Below are 14,723 nucleotides of genomic sequence, written 5' to 3'. Positions count from 1 at the left end.
CTCTTCATTTCAAACTCTGACAGAGAAGTGATAGGATCTATAGGGAGCTCCAATAAAGGGGCCATTGTTACAGATAGGATTAATTTTTAGCACAAAGTGAAACAAGCACCGGATATTATTCATAATTGCCTACAAAATTACGTTTTTTTCCATTTATCCAATATGTCTCCTTTAAGCACACACACCTTTAGTTACTCCCCTGAATTAACATCATTGCTTTGATTTTTAGTGATTTTACTTTTTTCTGCATTGCATACTGCAGTAGCTGAAATCAGATCTGTAAATTAACATGCACTATTTTCAATTCAGTGTCTTGACCTACCAAATATCTTGGTAATACTAATTAGTAATAATAATGTTAGAGGTTCAACTGTTCAGAAGACCCTGGCTTTCATATATATGTGATATTTTATCATTATACCTAACGGCATGCAAATAAAATTTTTAAGTCCCTTTGATGTCATTCCAAACATTCAGTGGCAGATTTATCAAAATGTGAGATTACAGTTTACCACAGAAAAATTCACCCACTTTCTATTCATTCTTATGGGATTTTTATAAGTGTATTTATCAATGAGTCAAATTAAAGTTGGGGAATTTTTTCTGTGGTAAAGGCTCTCACATTTTGATAAAGCTGCCCTCTTTAGGAACCTTGGAACTGCCCAATGGTTTGGAAGTGGTAGAGTCAGGATTCCCCCTTCTTGAACAGGCACAACTGCATGAAATTTGAAACAGAAACATGGCCCAGCACAACTATACCGAAGTAAACGGAATCCATGTTGATTAATGTATATTTAATTAACTGCATTTTTTATTCTAAATAAGGCCAATTTAGCTGCACCAACTGAACAACTGTTCGTGTGGTCTTAAAGTATAGCAGTATAAGCAAACGCCCGCATTCCCTATCAGCTGCATCCTTTGGTATGAACATAGTGAAATATCTGGTTTTGCTGCTGCTGGGGCAGTGGTAGAAGTGCGGTTGACTTCGGTCTTCAATAATGGCATATGTTTAACAAAAAAAAGCGAGTCCGTCTCCTTTGCTTTCACTTACAGCATCCTTCTTTCCCACTAGCTGTCGCGCTTCCTTGCCCTTTGCCTCTTCCTCGTTGTCACTTTCTCCTCCCCTGCACTCAGTCACTTCTTTTTTCTGCTTTTCCTTCTATTCCGTTTCCTTGGGTCCCCTGTTCCTCCTCCTCTCATACACGTTTCCGCATTTCCCATTCCTCACACAGCATATCCCCTCTTTCCGCTTTCTCCGCCCGTTTCCCTCTTCCTCCTCCCTCCTTCCCACCTCCATCTCTCGCAGCATCCTCCCGGAGGTAGAGGAAGGAGAAAGCAGAGGGAGTGCCCTGCGCTTAAGCACCGTTACTACCAAAAGGCTGCACAGACTATACGTTTGGGTGGTGGCGGAAAAGCAGGAAGCATTCACGCAAGGATCGTACATTTTTCTTTTTCGATTAGATGATTCCGCCGTTCTCTTTTTGTCTAGGTTCTTGCTTATTCTGCGCTACCAATACTCTTCAATCCTACTAACGTTTTTCTCTGCAAGATTCGCAGCCCTTTTACCCTCTATTGTCTCCTGTTTCATTTTTATTTTTAAAATAGCCACATTTTATTTTCACTTTGGGTCGTCCATTTCCATCTTTAAAGGTTGCCATTCGTCTCTTCTGCTTCCTGTGTGATGCATGAGCTCTGTCCATTTTCCCTATCCTGCTTTATTTCACCCTGTTTCTCTCACTGTCATTGAAACTCCCATCCCTCGCATTTCTACCCCTCAGATCATATCCCCTCCCACCCTGATGGCTCTATTCTAACAATCCCTCCTCCCCTGTCCCCTTACTATTCAGGGAGGGGAGGCGTTATGATGCAGAGGAAGGTAAAGCCCCCCTCTGGGGCAGTTCCTGGTCGCTCTGCTGAACTTCGTGTTTTTCGTGGCCCCACCAATGCGGTGCATGAGTCACGCCTGCCAGGTGCCCCTCTGCGCCGGCAACGCTCTCTTACAAATCTTTCGGTGCTAACGGATGCTGAAAAAAAGTTACGCTTGTGTGGCCCTGATTGGTGTGATGATCTCTCAGCTGTGAACTCTTCTAGGATCCAAAATGCTGCCCCACCATCTCCTGCTATGTCAAGGGCATTGTCTCGTTCAGAGCATTCTCTTCTGCAGCCTAGGACCCCCAGCCGTATTCCCCGTGGCCCATATGCAGAGGTAAAACCTTTAAGCAAGGCACCGGAGCCCTCTTCAGGAGTCCCTGCTGGAGGGGACCCTGGCAAAGAGGCTGCAGAAGACAAGAAAGCATTCTTGAAGGTGGACCCCGAATTAGTAGTGACTGTTTTGGGCGACTTGGAGCAGCTACTTTTCAGCCAGATGTTAGGTAGGTGAGACTTATTGGGAAAGTTTGGGGTCAAAGGCGCTTTAAGTAAAAAAAAAAACTGAAGTGAGGAGTAAATGCAGATATAATATGGCATGAGAGCAATTTAATATCTGTTGTTGTATGGACAGTGGTTTAAGTAGGAGATCTATAGGGAAAGTGAGGGCATATAGTTACAAAGGGTTAAAAAAAGACCATCAAGTTTAATACTTAGCAATCTATACCAACACATACATAAACCATATATACAAACATTAATACTAACTGTAGATATTAATATCACAATAGCCTTGGATATTATGCTTGTTCAAGAACTTATCCAGGCCCCTCTTTAAGGCTTTAACAGAATCTGCCATTACAACATCACTAGGAAGGGCAAAAGGAGAAAAAAAAGAACTCAGATGTTGGCAATGAGTTTTTTTTCCATTTTTGTAGAAGTAATGACAGATATGAAAATTGTGTAGTACTGGTATAGTACTAATAGTTGAATCAACAGATCTTGTAACAATTTTATGAAAAATAAATACTACAAAGTAATACCTTCTGAATCACCACTGAGTTACCAGTATTAAAATAATAAAGTGGAAGTTTTGCTGACTTTATTTTGAACTAAACATGAGGGTTGGAGCACATATATTACTTAGGTTACATTGAATACATCTGAAATATAAAATTTTAGAACTGAAGAGAGCACTTATTAAGCAGAATATCTGCTGTGATTATTGTAGACTGCTTTACGCAACATGTTTTGGGCCTTGTGTGTCCTTTCTCAAATGTACATCTGAAGTAGGACTTAAATATAAAGGAATTTAATGCAGTTTCAGGGACTAATTATGTATTCTGAAGCTAGAGGTCGTTTTCCTATTTTTTTCTTCCCAAACGAATTAAAGACTGTATGTTTCATGACAAAGTTATGTGGCCCTTGGTAGTGGCACTGGTTCAGTATGGCAACTCCAACACAAGTAAAACATAGTATTTTGTTTGAATTACTCTTTATATAATTGTGTATTATGGGAGCTTGCCATGCTTAAAACTAAGACCTAGCTTTTTTGGAGGTTTTTATACTGCCTTTTTGACATAACATTTTAATGAGGCTTAGAAAATACCATGTACCATTATCTTGCCCCATAGTCAGCTATTTTCTTTTTTACATGTGTTATGAAGGGTTGGGATTCAAACAAGACATAAATTACTGGAAGTTATAATGTAGGGTAACAACTGAGTAAAAATACATTTTATTGCTATGTAAACTATTTATGGAATTAAGGTATTTGGTAGAGATATGATAATTGACATGAAGCAGGGGCACAAAGTAAAAAGTGGAACTTTTTTGCTCACAATTCACCTAGCAATCCCTGAGTTGTGCCAGCCGCTCATAGCACTCTTTTAATTAAGCCCTACACTGCTTGCTAGATGGGCAAGCACATGGGTATGGTGTTTCAGTGTACCTGGCACACCCCCTTTGTTTGAGTGGCTTTTGTGGCGCACAAAAAGGGGACCAGGGGACACACAGGGTTGTGGAACCCAAAGCCAGGGGTTTCTGTGAGTGATGCAGTTAGCACCTTGGGTGGGATTTTCAACTGGGTGCAAGATGTGGATCCCAGTCTGGACTTGCTATGGGTAAGTGTGCAAATGTTTTTTGGCTACTGGCCTGTAAAGAGCACAAATTTGTGCCCCTTAGCAATCACTCATTTCTGCACCTGCAGTAAGCCCTCTGGTTTATTGTAAAATACTGCAAAGAAATTATGTATTTGATGCGAGACAACTTATGTAAAACTAGTAAGCACTGGTTTCAATATTCTGGTACCTTCCACAATGACAGTTGACGTGATCTTTTTCTAAAATATATGGCATTTTTGAAGTTCAGGTTGGTGCAGGATAAGCTGTATCTGAAGCCAGAAGTACATAGTGTGACACAGTAAAACCTTGTTAAGACCACATAGATATTGAGGAGAGTCAAGGAGAAATTAACAATAAGGTTAAAGAGGACTTGTCATAGTGAGACCTTTGTCTTGGTAGCAGTATGAACATGATGCGCTTTTGGGTTGTTTGTTTAAAAAGAAAATAGAATGTTTAGATGAAGATAGGAAATGAGAGCACTTTTAAAGCTTAGGTATATTTACAGCTAAAAGGAAGCAAGAGAAAATCATTTGCCTATAGACACTGAGTTGACAAAATGGCATGTTTTTGTTAAATTAAAAAGAATAGTATAATTGCTTTCCATAAGAGAATAAAGAGCTTTAACTATAACCTGGAAATGCAGAGATTGTTCAGCGTCTGTGGGAGTGGTACCTCTGCTTATAATAGAGCAGAATCCTTTTGTTCACACATACACGCTGCACTGCTGCAGGCAGAAAAAATACTACATGGTTGAAAAACAGATATTCAGTACTATGATACAGTACAATGGTATTTCATTTAACCTTAAGTTAATGTAAAAAGGCATTCTTTCTCAATTGTTAAAGATATAACAATGTATTATATGATACAATACATCATATGAATATGTGGTTTCATTATTGTACATTGTAGCATTACATGTTTTCTCAAAGCTTTTCTATCTACTTACTGACTGACTAGCTTTTCAATCTTATTATGGGCTGATTTCTTGGTGTAAACCATTAATCTTTTTACATGGAATCATCCTAATCATGCGTCTTATCTAAACACTGATACCATATCTGTTATCAGTGTTTAGATAAGAAGCATGATTAGGATGATACTTCAGTCAGAGTACAGTATTAATATCCATGAATAAATACTTTGCATGAATATAATATGTCATCTGCATTGATGCATATACAGTTTCATTATGGTGGACACTGTTAATGTTAGTGCAATAGTGGCTTAGACTTCATCACCTTGTCATTAATAGAGCAGAATTATCTTTTAAAACAGCAGGGACCCAGTGTCTGGGTGTCAGACGATTATTCATTGTACAGTCTAGGCAATAGAGAATGATCTTTTACTGCATTCTCTTGGATGATTGGCAAAGTATCCGCCTCTCCATGTGTCCCTGAAACAAAAATGCTTCATCTGAATAGTGGAATATAGTACATAATGTATATTTCTTCATACAGACATTTCTTCAGCAGAATAAGTTCCATAGAAATGTGGGTTGTATTTAAAGCATGATATCCTAGTCATTTCAGAATATGGGTCACATTCCCTAAGTTCATTTATAACTACTGTTCAACACCACTAACTTGTTCATCAGTTTCCCTGCGTGGCACATTGCTATTTATAACCTTCTCTTACAGCACAGACACTCAACATTACTAGCTCAACACTGTTGGTGCATACCACCATCCACTGACAGGTTGGCGTTTGCAAACACAGTATGATTAGACTTAGACTCTTATAAACAAATATTTGTACTGTTAGACTGATATCTATTTGCAGCAAATGCTTTGTGACCAACACCATGGCTTTTACTTAACTGACAACGGTGAAACCCCCAGTCTAGGTTTTTAGAAGACCAGAATTCAGACCCAGAAATCAGACTTATAGTTGTCTCTGTGTTCTACCTTCTTTGGCAAGCTAATCAACTCATGTGGTTTCTAATACCACCGCTGTGCTGACTATACTCAAAATCTTTATCACCCGTCCTGGTGTCCAGATTTCTTGACTCTGGTTGCTTCTTGCTTGTCATCTCTTTCGTGGATGTCACAGCGCTACCTTTAACTAAACTTCTCTAAAACAGAAAGGTTCTCTGCTAGGGGTTATTCCTGTTTTTCTGAACAACAGATATCCAATCTTTTTGATCTTTCATGATGGCAGTGTAGAACAGAGGTATTGCATATGCTAAAATGTACTTTATTAAAACTACAAAGCAGGAGCATTTGAACCCACTACTGTGGTTTACTGTTCCATATAAAATGGAATGATGGCTTTAAATCTTTATAGTATTGCATGTTAATTGCTTCCATATTACCTTCAAAAATGAAAATAAGGGGGCATAAGTATCAATCCTGGTCTTTATGTACGCCTATCAGTAGAACAGTAGTATAGGTATAGCCAAATTAGACTGATAACTGTTTCTATATGCAAAACATCCCAAATTTATTAAAATTACCTTATAATCACCTTATAATCAAGTTGATATCATTCCGTTGTTTAGCTTATCAAATCACATATCTGATATATATCTTGACTGTGCTTCCATATTACCTTGCATTAGTGTAATGTCTTGAATAAGGGAAAAAGGAACTGTGCAATAAACCACTTTTTTATTTATATATTAATATAACATATTACAATATTTTATGAGTGACACCCTTTGTCAGGTACATGACAATTAAACTATAATTTGTGACATTTTTTTTTTAACAAAGAACAAAATTAGAGATGAAATGTAGATATTTTTTAAGTACAAACTCAGAAAAAGATGGAGTAGCAGTGGTGAATGCATGCAGCAGCAGTGCTTGCCTACATGAGTGAAAGAAAAAAAAATATGATGAGAGCGAGGAAGCGACAGTCAGAGAAGAGAGGGAGAATGTAAAGAGATGGGGGGAGGGAGCATTGCACAGCTGGACTGTTTGTTATGCAGACAGGATGTGAGACACAGTGTGTGCTATTCCACAGAAGCCTCATATTGCACACTGTTAGTGCTTAGACCATGCTTTGTTAATTGACACACTGCTATGCATATTCTGCTCTTTTACAACAGTCTTAATGCTCTGCTACATTGTACTGTCACTCAGTATCACTCACATAAACTTGCATTACATGCCTATGTCTAGAAATATATTCTTAAATGTTATGTTATAATCTAGATTGTAAGCTCTTTTGGGCAGGGCCCTCTTCACCTCTTGTATCGGTTATTGATTGCTTTATATGTTACTCTGTATGTCCAATGTATGAAACCCACTTATTGTACAGCGCTGCGGAATATGTTGGCGCTTTATAAATAAATGTTAATAATAATAATAATCATCATTTTTCAGTGACCCTGAATATAATATTATTCATATTATAATAAATAATAACCTTATTAACAGAGTATTTTTTACGTGGACAGCAGCAGTTTAAAGTTAATGTTCAGGCAAACAGCTTTACTAGGGGTATTGCTGTCAGAGAAGCTCCAATATGGATGCTAGAGATTCTAGATTCATATGTCTGTCACAAAGCTATCATATTGACACTGAATGCTGCTGTCACAGCAGTGCCCATAGCAAAGCTTAATATGGATGCAGCTTACTACAAGAAGCACAACAAATATCTCCAGAGATGCAGTTAAACCAGCCCTCAATGTGGACATGATAACCAGCCTTACTCAGTAGTACTGGAACCACGGAAGTGGAGGATAGGAATGGGAGGCACCATGTAGCAAGCAATTTTCAGTCAGTGCTGGTACCAGGAAGCCAACAGTTTTTAATCCTAGCTTGTAGACTGTGCTGCTGTACTGATGCGGTCCTCACCTCTACAGGAATTTCAACCTTCCCTATAAATATCTGCCCAATTTTTTGTGAGATATCGGTTTGGTAGGCCAGTGGGAGGGCCCCTTTATTTATATACTGCCAATACAGTTACACAGCTCTTTACAACACTTTTTTTTATTAATATAAATAAGTTCTTGTACCAGTGAAGCTTATGATATATAAAGACCAGTTTAGGTGCAAGCAGAATTTCACTTATCAGTTCACAGTTCAGTTTTTGAACATTTTGTGGGCATTTCTGGGGTGGTGGGGGGAGGGAGGATATAATTTAGGAAGGAAAACTACATCTGCCTTAGTTTTTGTGTATTTTCACTTCTGGAACAAGATTTAGAGCTCTAAATACCAAAAAAAGGAAACATTGTGATTTTTATGATATAGAAAGTTATACCAGAAAAATATTTTATTGTATGGACAAAAAATTAACTGATTAAGAAAGCTTCATGCCAATTCCAGATATATATAGTTTTTATGGAGATTTATGACTTCCATAAATTACAAATTCAAAGCAGTAAATTACCATTTTCAAAGCACTACAGTAGAATACAGTATACTTTAGAATACAAAGCCAAAAATCCTAAAACATTAGGTTAACTCCACAAAACCTATACTTTTTTTTTAAAAAATGAAATACTTTTCTGAACTTGAGCAGTATAAAAATGTATGAAAAGTCTAAACAATTGCCTCAAAGCTTCCACCATTAAAGATCTTATTTCCCACATTGTATTAGGTACCAAGAAAAACATCCTAAATAGTTTGATGCCCATTGTACATAGGATTACCAAAATATCTGTCATTTAGAGACCCCAAAATGAAGTTAGCGCATACAAATTTACCCGGCGATCACTTCAGCTACTGAAAACACATTTACTGCATTTTTGTGGGGTAAAAACACAAAAAAATACATTGACTATATATTTTTGGAAAGTACATATTGGGGTTAATTTAACATTAGTAATCATCTCTTTCTTCTCCAATTAGTCTCAATACTTTTCCAAAATTGGCAGTTTTGATGAAATACCTGAAAATTGCTTTAGAGCTTCCACTTGCATCTTATCTTTCTCATAGCATTAGGTACCAAGAAAAAACATAAATATGAATGAAGTATCTGGCAGTTAGGGCCCCCAAAATTAAGTTAGTGCATGCATTTTTTTATATCATATATATACACCGCCTGAGTTATGTGTGGTAAAAGTGGCAAATAAGCAAGTTGACGCCAGCAAACCTTATTTTCAGAAAATACACATTCTGCTGAATCTAAAATGGGTAAATATGTCTTTGTATGGTAAAGCACCTAACAGCAAAGCTAAGCTAAATGCAGTGATTTTTATGTAATTTCTCAAACTTGTCTCAAAGCTTGCAATTTACCCCATTATGTAATTAGTAATGTTCCAGCACAAAAAACATATGAACACCATAGACCTGCTGAACAGTCTGAGGCCCAGTAGGCATAAATTTAGCAAACTATGTGGCAGACAGAGTCACCTAAGTGCATTTGAATTTTCATGTCTAACACTCTGGCTGCTGCAATCTAAGCACCTGGTATGTGTATTATGTACCATAGAACCCTCAAACAGTATGGAAACCCTAGAAAACCATTTATTTTCCGAAAGTACACATTTTGAGGAAACTAAAATATATACTTTCTACTGCAAACTACCAAACTAGTGGTTTTTATAAAGTTTCTGAAATTTGTCACAAAGCTTGTATTTTACCCAATTATATACCCCACATTTTGTAATAAACCAACATAAGACATTCTAAATATGAATGCCACGGGTCTATGAACAACTTGATGCCCAGTATACATAGATTTATCAAACTATGTGGCATACAGAGGCACCCAAATACAAATAGTAGCTTGCAATCTACCCTATTCTTTACTCCACATTTTGTAATGTACCAACATAAAACATTCTAAATATGAATGCCACGGGTCTACTGAACAACTTGATGCCCAGTATATATAGATTTATCAAACTATGTGGCATACAGAGGCACCCAAACACAAATAGGTGCTTGCAATCTACCCTATTCTTTACTCCACATTTTGTAACGTACCAACATAAAACATTCTAAATATGAATGCCAGGGGGCCAGCAAAACAGTTTAATGCCCAGTATGCATAGATTTACTGAACTATTTGGCATGCAGAGACACCCAAATGGATATAAAGCAGACAACATTTCTTTGAGCACAAACAAGTAACAAATAACAATGCAGGATGCAATAAAATCAAAAAATCCAATAAACCAATAAAATCAATGTTCTATGTTTTTTTTCATCTAGTGCAGTGTATCCCAAACAGTGGTTCTTGAGCAACATGTTGCTCACCAACCCCTTGGATGTTACTCTCAGTGCCCCCAAACCAGGTAGTTATTTTTGAATTCCTGACTTGGTGGCAAGTTTTATTACCAAATAAAGCCTCCTGTAAGCTGATAGTGTGCATAGAGGCTACATAATAGCCAATTTTAGCCCATATTTGGCACCTCCATTAACTTTTATGAAGCTTTTTACATTCAACATTTTGTCATTTTATGGACAGAAACAAGCAACCAACACCTATGCAGAACTGAAAATGCAATAAAATGTCTAAAAATGCACCAAATCACTGTCCAGGATGTAGAAGAAGCAACAGGCATGTAGCTTTCACATGCCTGGTGCTTCCTAAGGGGCCCCAGGGCCCACTCATTCCTTGCCTCTGCTTTTTGCCTAGGGCAGTGCTGTCCAACATCTGCGGTGCCGAGGGCCGGAATTTCTCTCACATACATGGTGGAGGGCCGCTAAAGGAAGCCAGTTTTGGCCACTCCCACATTTTAAACCACACCCATTTTATCACAATGGTCACTGCAGGGATATCAACCATCATTTATATGTTAAAGAATTATATTATGTCATATTAAGACACACCCTTAAACCCATATGCCTCCTCACCTATGAATAGCACAGCAACCCCCAGCATATAATTGCACACCTTAGGGACCATTTAATGGCTATTTCCAACTTCTAACAAACTCCCAGAACAAACCCCTGCCAGGTTCACCTCCCACAGGCAGCATAGGGCAGGCAGACTACGGCACACACAGGCAGCATAGGGAGGGTATGGCACACACAGGCAGCATAGGGCAGGGAGGGTATGGCACACACAGGCAGCATAGGGCAGGGAGGGTATGGCACACACAGGCAGCATAGGGCAGGGAGGGTATGGCACACACAGGCAGTACTCTGCCTGTCCTATACTGCCTATGTGTGCCATACTCTGCCTGTCCTATACTGCCTGTGTGGGCCATACTCTTCCTGTCCTATACTGCCTGTGTGTGCCATACTCTTCCTGTCCTATACTGCCTGTGTGTGCCATACTCTGCCTGTCCTATACTGCCTGTGTGTGCCATACTCTGCCTGTCCTATACTGCCTGTGGGTGCCATACCCTCCCTGCCCAGTGCTGCCTATGTGCCATACACTGCCTACACTATGCTGCCTATACACAGGCAGCATAGGCCAGGCAGTACATACAATGGCTGAGGGGTGAAGAGGTGAACAATGGGGGTGATTACAGCCTGAGCCTGAGGTGTGAACACTGCAGGGGGTGAACAATGCAGGGATTAAAAGGTGTGAACAACACAGGGGATTACATTTTAAACAACACAGGACATTTACAGCCTGAATCTGAGGTGAGAACCATGCAGGGGGGGCAGTTAATCTCAGTACTGATACCATTTAAAGTTTACTCAAAGGCCGCATGCAGCCCGCGGGCCGCCAGTTGGACAGCACTGGCCTAGGGGCTTGGAAATGAGCAGGGGGAAAGGAGCGGCATTAAAAGCCTCTCCTCCACTCCCCCAGTAGGAAATGCTGCAGAATGTAGAATCTACATTCTGTGGCATTTTTATTCACAGAAAGTAGATTCTGTAGGTTCTGTGGCACTTAAAGGGTTAAAGCAGTATGAAAGTTCAGGCAGTAAAATATTCAGGCCAACACCAATATCATACTCTTCAGTGTTGATGCACCAGCTTTGTAATCAGCCTCAACCAAGATAATGGACAGGGTTTTCAAAAAGAAGCAAGTTCAGTTGATCCTGCTTTGTTTATAAGCCATAAGTGCAACTTCAAAAGATCATTTACAAAAACAAGTGAAGTTTACAATTTTGGATACAGTTCGCCATGTTTATTACCCAGAGTGCTGAATTTCCCTGCACAGTTTCATCGTCAAACCTTAAAACAAACACAACTGTGTGGTGCATTCATTAAGCATTCATTGCACTGGCCCACTAGGGGAACCCAGAAATGACTGCCAGGTTCAGTGTGAAGTTTGTGTTTGATTTTCATATGGGAGTAAATCAAGTACTTTTAACAAATAGCCTCAATATGTACATAGCCTTGCGTCCATCTGAGCTTATGCACACTTGCACCTGGGTTCCTGAATGACCCTTAAGATGTTACAAGGAGAAGGTCTAGCTAAGAATATAGAAGGAAGTATGAAAAAATAATGAAAGAAGAGGACCAATTGCTGATATCTATCAGCAATTGGTCCTCTTCTTTCATTATTTTTTCATACTTCCTTCTACTCTAGTATATATCATGTATATCAAACTCCCATAATAGAAGAACTGGTTAAAAAATACAGGGGCTATCACCTTTTTAACTGCTCCTTAAATGCCTGTGTCTTTTATTACTGTAAATTAGATGAAATTACTATGGCAACTGAGCCAGCACAACCTCATCTCGTCTCCATGCCAACAAGAGACAAACCAATTTTAGAGCTGCTTTGTGTGAGCGTGTGTCATTCTTTAAAGCAGAGTTCTCAACCTGCATTACTAAAATCGAAATGCCACTGTCCATATTATACACCTCTCCTGAATTAGCATGCTATTTTGAATTGTTCAGGCTACTTATAATATACACCAGCCTTATATGTATGTTTATGCATAAAAGTCCAAATGGTATATACACATACATACATATATATATATATATATATATATATGTATATTAAGATGTCATTTTCTTTTCAGTTTTACAGATTTTTTTTGTTAGGTTGTAGAAAAGATTTGTGTTTTGATGTTTAGTGATCTGTTTTTTAATGCATTCATAAATTATGTATTGTTTAACCACTATTTTCTCAGACATGTAATACTCCAGTGTTATCAAGTCTCCACTTTAATTAGTATTAATATTATGTTTTATGTACACAGTACTAACATATTCAGCAGTGTGTAACAAAGATTACACATCATTTACTGCCCTGGTGGAGTTAACAATCATTGAGACCCCTGTCACATGCACACACACTATGATTATATGAAGAACCTGTAAAACCACATAAGCCCAGGCTAGATTCAGTCATATGCCCCATATCTAGAAAACAGCAGTGGTAACTGTTGCACCAACTGTTGAACTGTTGAACTACTAATTCAATATAACACTGGTATTAAATATTTATATCAGTTTTATGACTTTATCTGTTTCACGGAATGTTATTGTAAAATATTTTACCCTATCTACCATGCCCTTCAGTTGTTGTAAGTTTGACACAGATGTGTAAAGGTGGCCATACACTGGCCAATAAAAGCTGCCGCACCTGCATGAAAAATCAGCCAGGTCAATCGATCAAGTTTAAAAATCCCATCGGGGCGAAGAGTGAATGGGTGCGTTGATGGGGTCCTTGTCCCCACAGCCTGCATCACATCAATATGATATGATCGTTCAGCCCAGACGGATTTTCGAATGTGACGTCTCATTGAGTGAAATACTTCTTTATATATCTTTAAAATGTTCACATGTACCTGAGCATTTTTCTACTATAGTTTTCCCCTTTGAACTATGTGTGGGTGTATTCTGTTTACTTCCCTTTAATTTATTATTTTATCACATTGACTTATTTGTTCTATTTTAGTCATTCATCTTGATCCTATGGATACTTGATTTCCTAGTACTTTTTCATCAACCCATAGCTATTGACGCATGGGTCACTCGGGAGGAAATTCAAAAGAAACTTGATACTTGAACTTGGTAAACAAAGGTCCAGGACCGAGTTTAGCGCTGTGATTGCCAAGCCTCTTGACTTAAATTTTCAGGATTCATTGAGGTCTGGCATGGTGCCAAGAGACTGGCAAATTACTAATGTGGTGCCATTATTTAAAAAGGGATCCCGTTATCAGCCTGAAAACTATAGGCCTGTCAGTCTGATATCAGTGGTAGGAAAGCTTTTGGAAGGGGTAATAAGGGATAGGGTACTTGAATACATTGCAGTTCACAATACTATAAGTTTGTGCCAGCATGGTTTTATGTGTAACAGATCTTGCCAGACTAATTTAGTCGCCTTTTATCAGGAGGTGAGCAGGAACCTCAATGCTGGAATAGATGTCATCTACTTGGACTTGCTAAAGCGTTTGATACAGTATCTCACAGAAGGTTAATGATCAAATTGAGGAATATTGGCCTAGAACATAATATTTGTAATTGTATAGAGAACTGGCTGAAGGATAGATTACAAAGAGTGGTGGTAAATGAAACATTTTCTAATTGGACCAGTGCTGTTAGTGGAGTACTGCAGGGGTTAGTCCTTGGTCCTTTGGTTTTTTTAACTTGTTTATTAACGACCTGGAGGTAGGCATAGAGAGTACTGTTTCTATTTTTGCTGACAACACTAAATTGTGCAAAACTATAAGTTCCATGCAGTGTGCTGCCACTTTGCAGAGCGATTTGACAAAATTGGAAAACTGGGCAGCAAACTGGAAAATGAGGTTCAATATGGACAAGTGCAAAGTTATGAACTTTGGTAGAAATAATATAAACGCAAACTACAGTGGCTTGCAAAAGTATTCGGCCCCCTTGAACTTTTCCACATTTTGTCACATTACAGCCACAAACATGAATCAATTTTATTGGAATTCCATGTGAAAGACCAATACAAAGTGGTGTA

At 38.5% G+C, this 14,723-nt stretch overlaps 1 protein-coding gene across 5 annotated transcripts in view; it reads left to right on the top strand.

The window, feature by feature from the left end:
• The first annotated feature begins 951 nt into the window (after nucleotides 1-951).
• The window catches only part of nav1 (neuron navigator 1), a 99,504-nt gene continuing 85,732 nt past the window's right edge, over nucleotides 952-14,723 (top strand). For 3 of the 5 annotated variants that reach the window (XM_012970897.3, XM_031896820.1, XM_012970899.3), the window contains exon 1: nucleotides 952-2,372. In XM_012970897.3, the coding sequence (XP_012826351.1) occupies nucleotides 1,862-2,372 (511 nt within the window). In that variant the 5' untranslated portion in view covers nucleotides 952-1,861. The remainder of the gene's footprint in view (nucleotides 2,373-14,723) is intronic. The other 2 variants (XM_012970893.3, XM_002932137.5) reach the window with 1 other exon arrangement.

Source organism: Xenopus tropicalis, chromosome 2, assembly GCF_000004195.4.
Source record: "Xenopus tropicalis strain Nigerian chromosome 2, UCB_Xtro_10.0, whole genome shotgun sequence".
In the NCBI taxonomy this organism is placed as follows: Eukaryota; Metazoa; Chordata; class Amphibia; order Anura; family Pipidae; genus Xenopus; species Xenopus tropicalis.
This window is presented reverse-complemented; position numbering and strand designations above follow the sequence as displayed.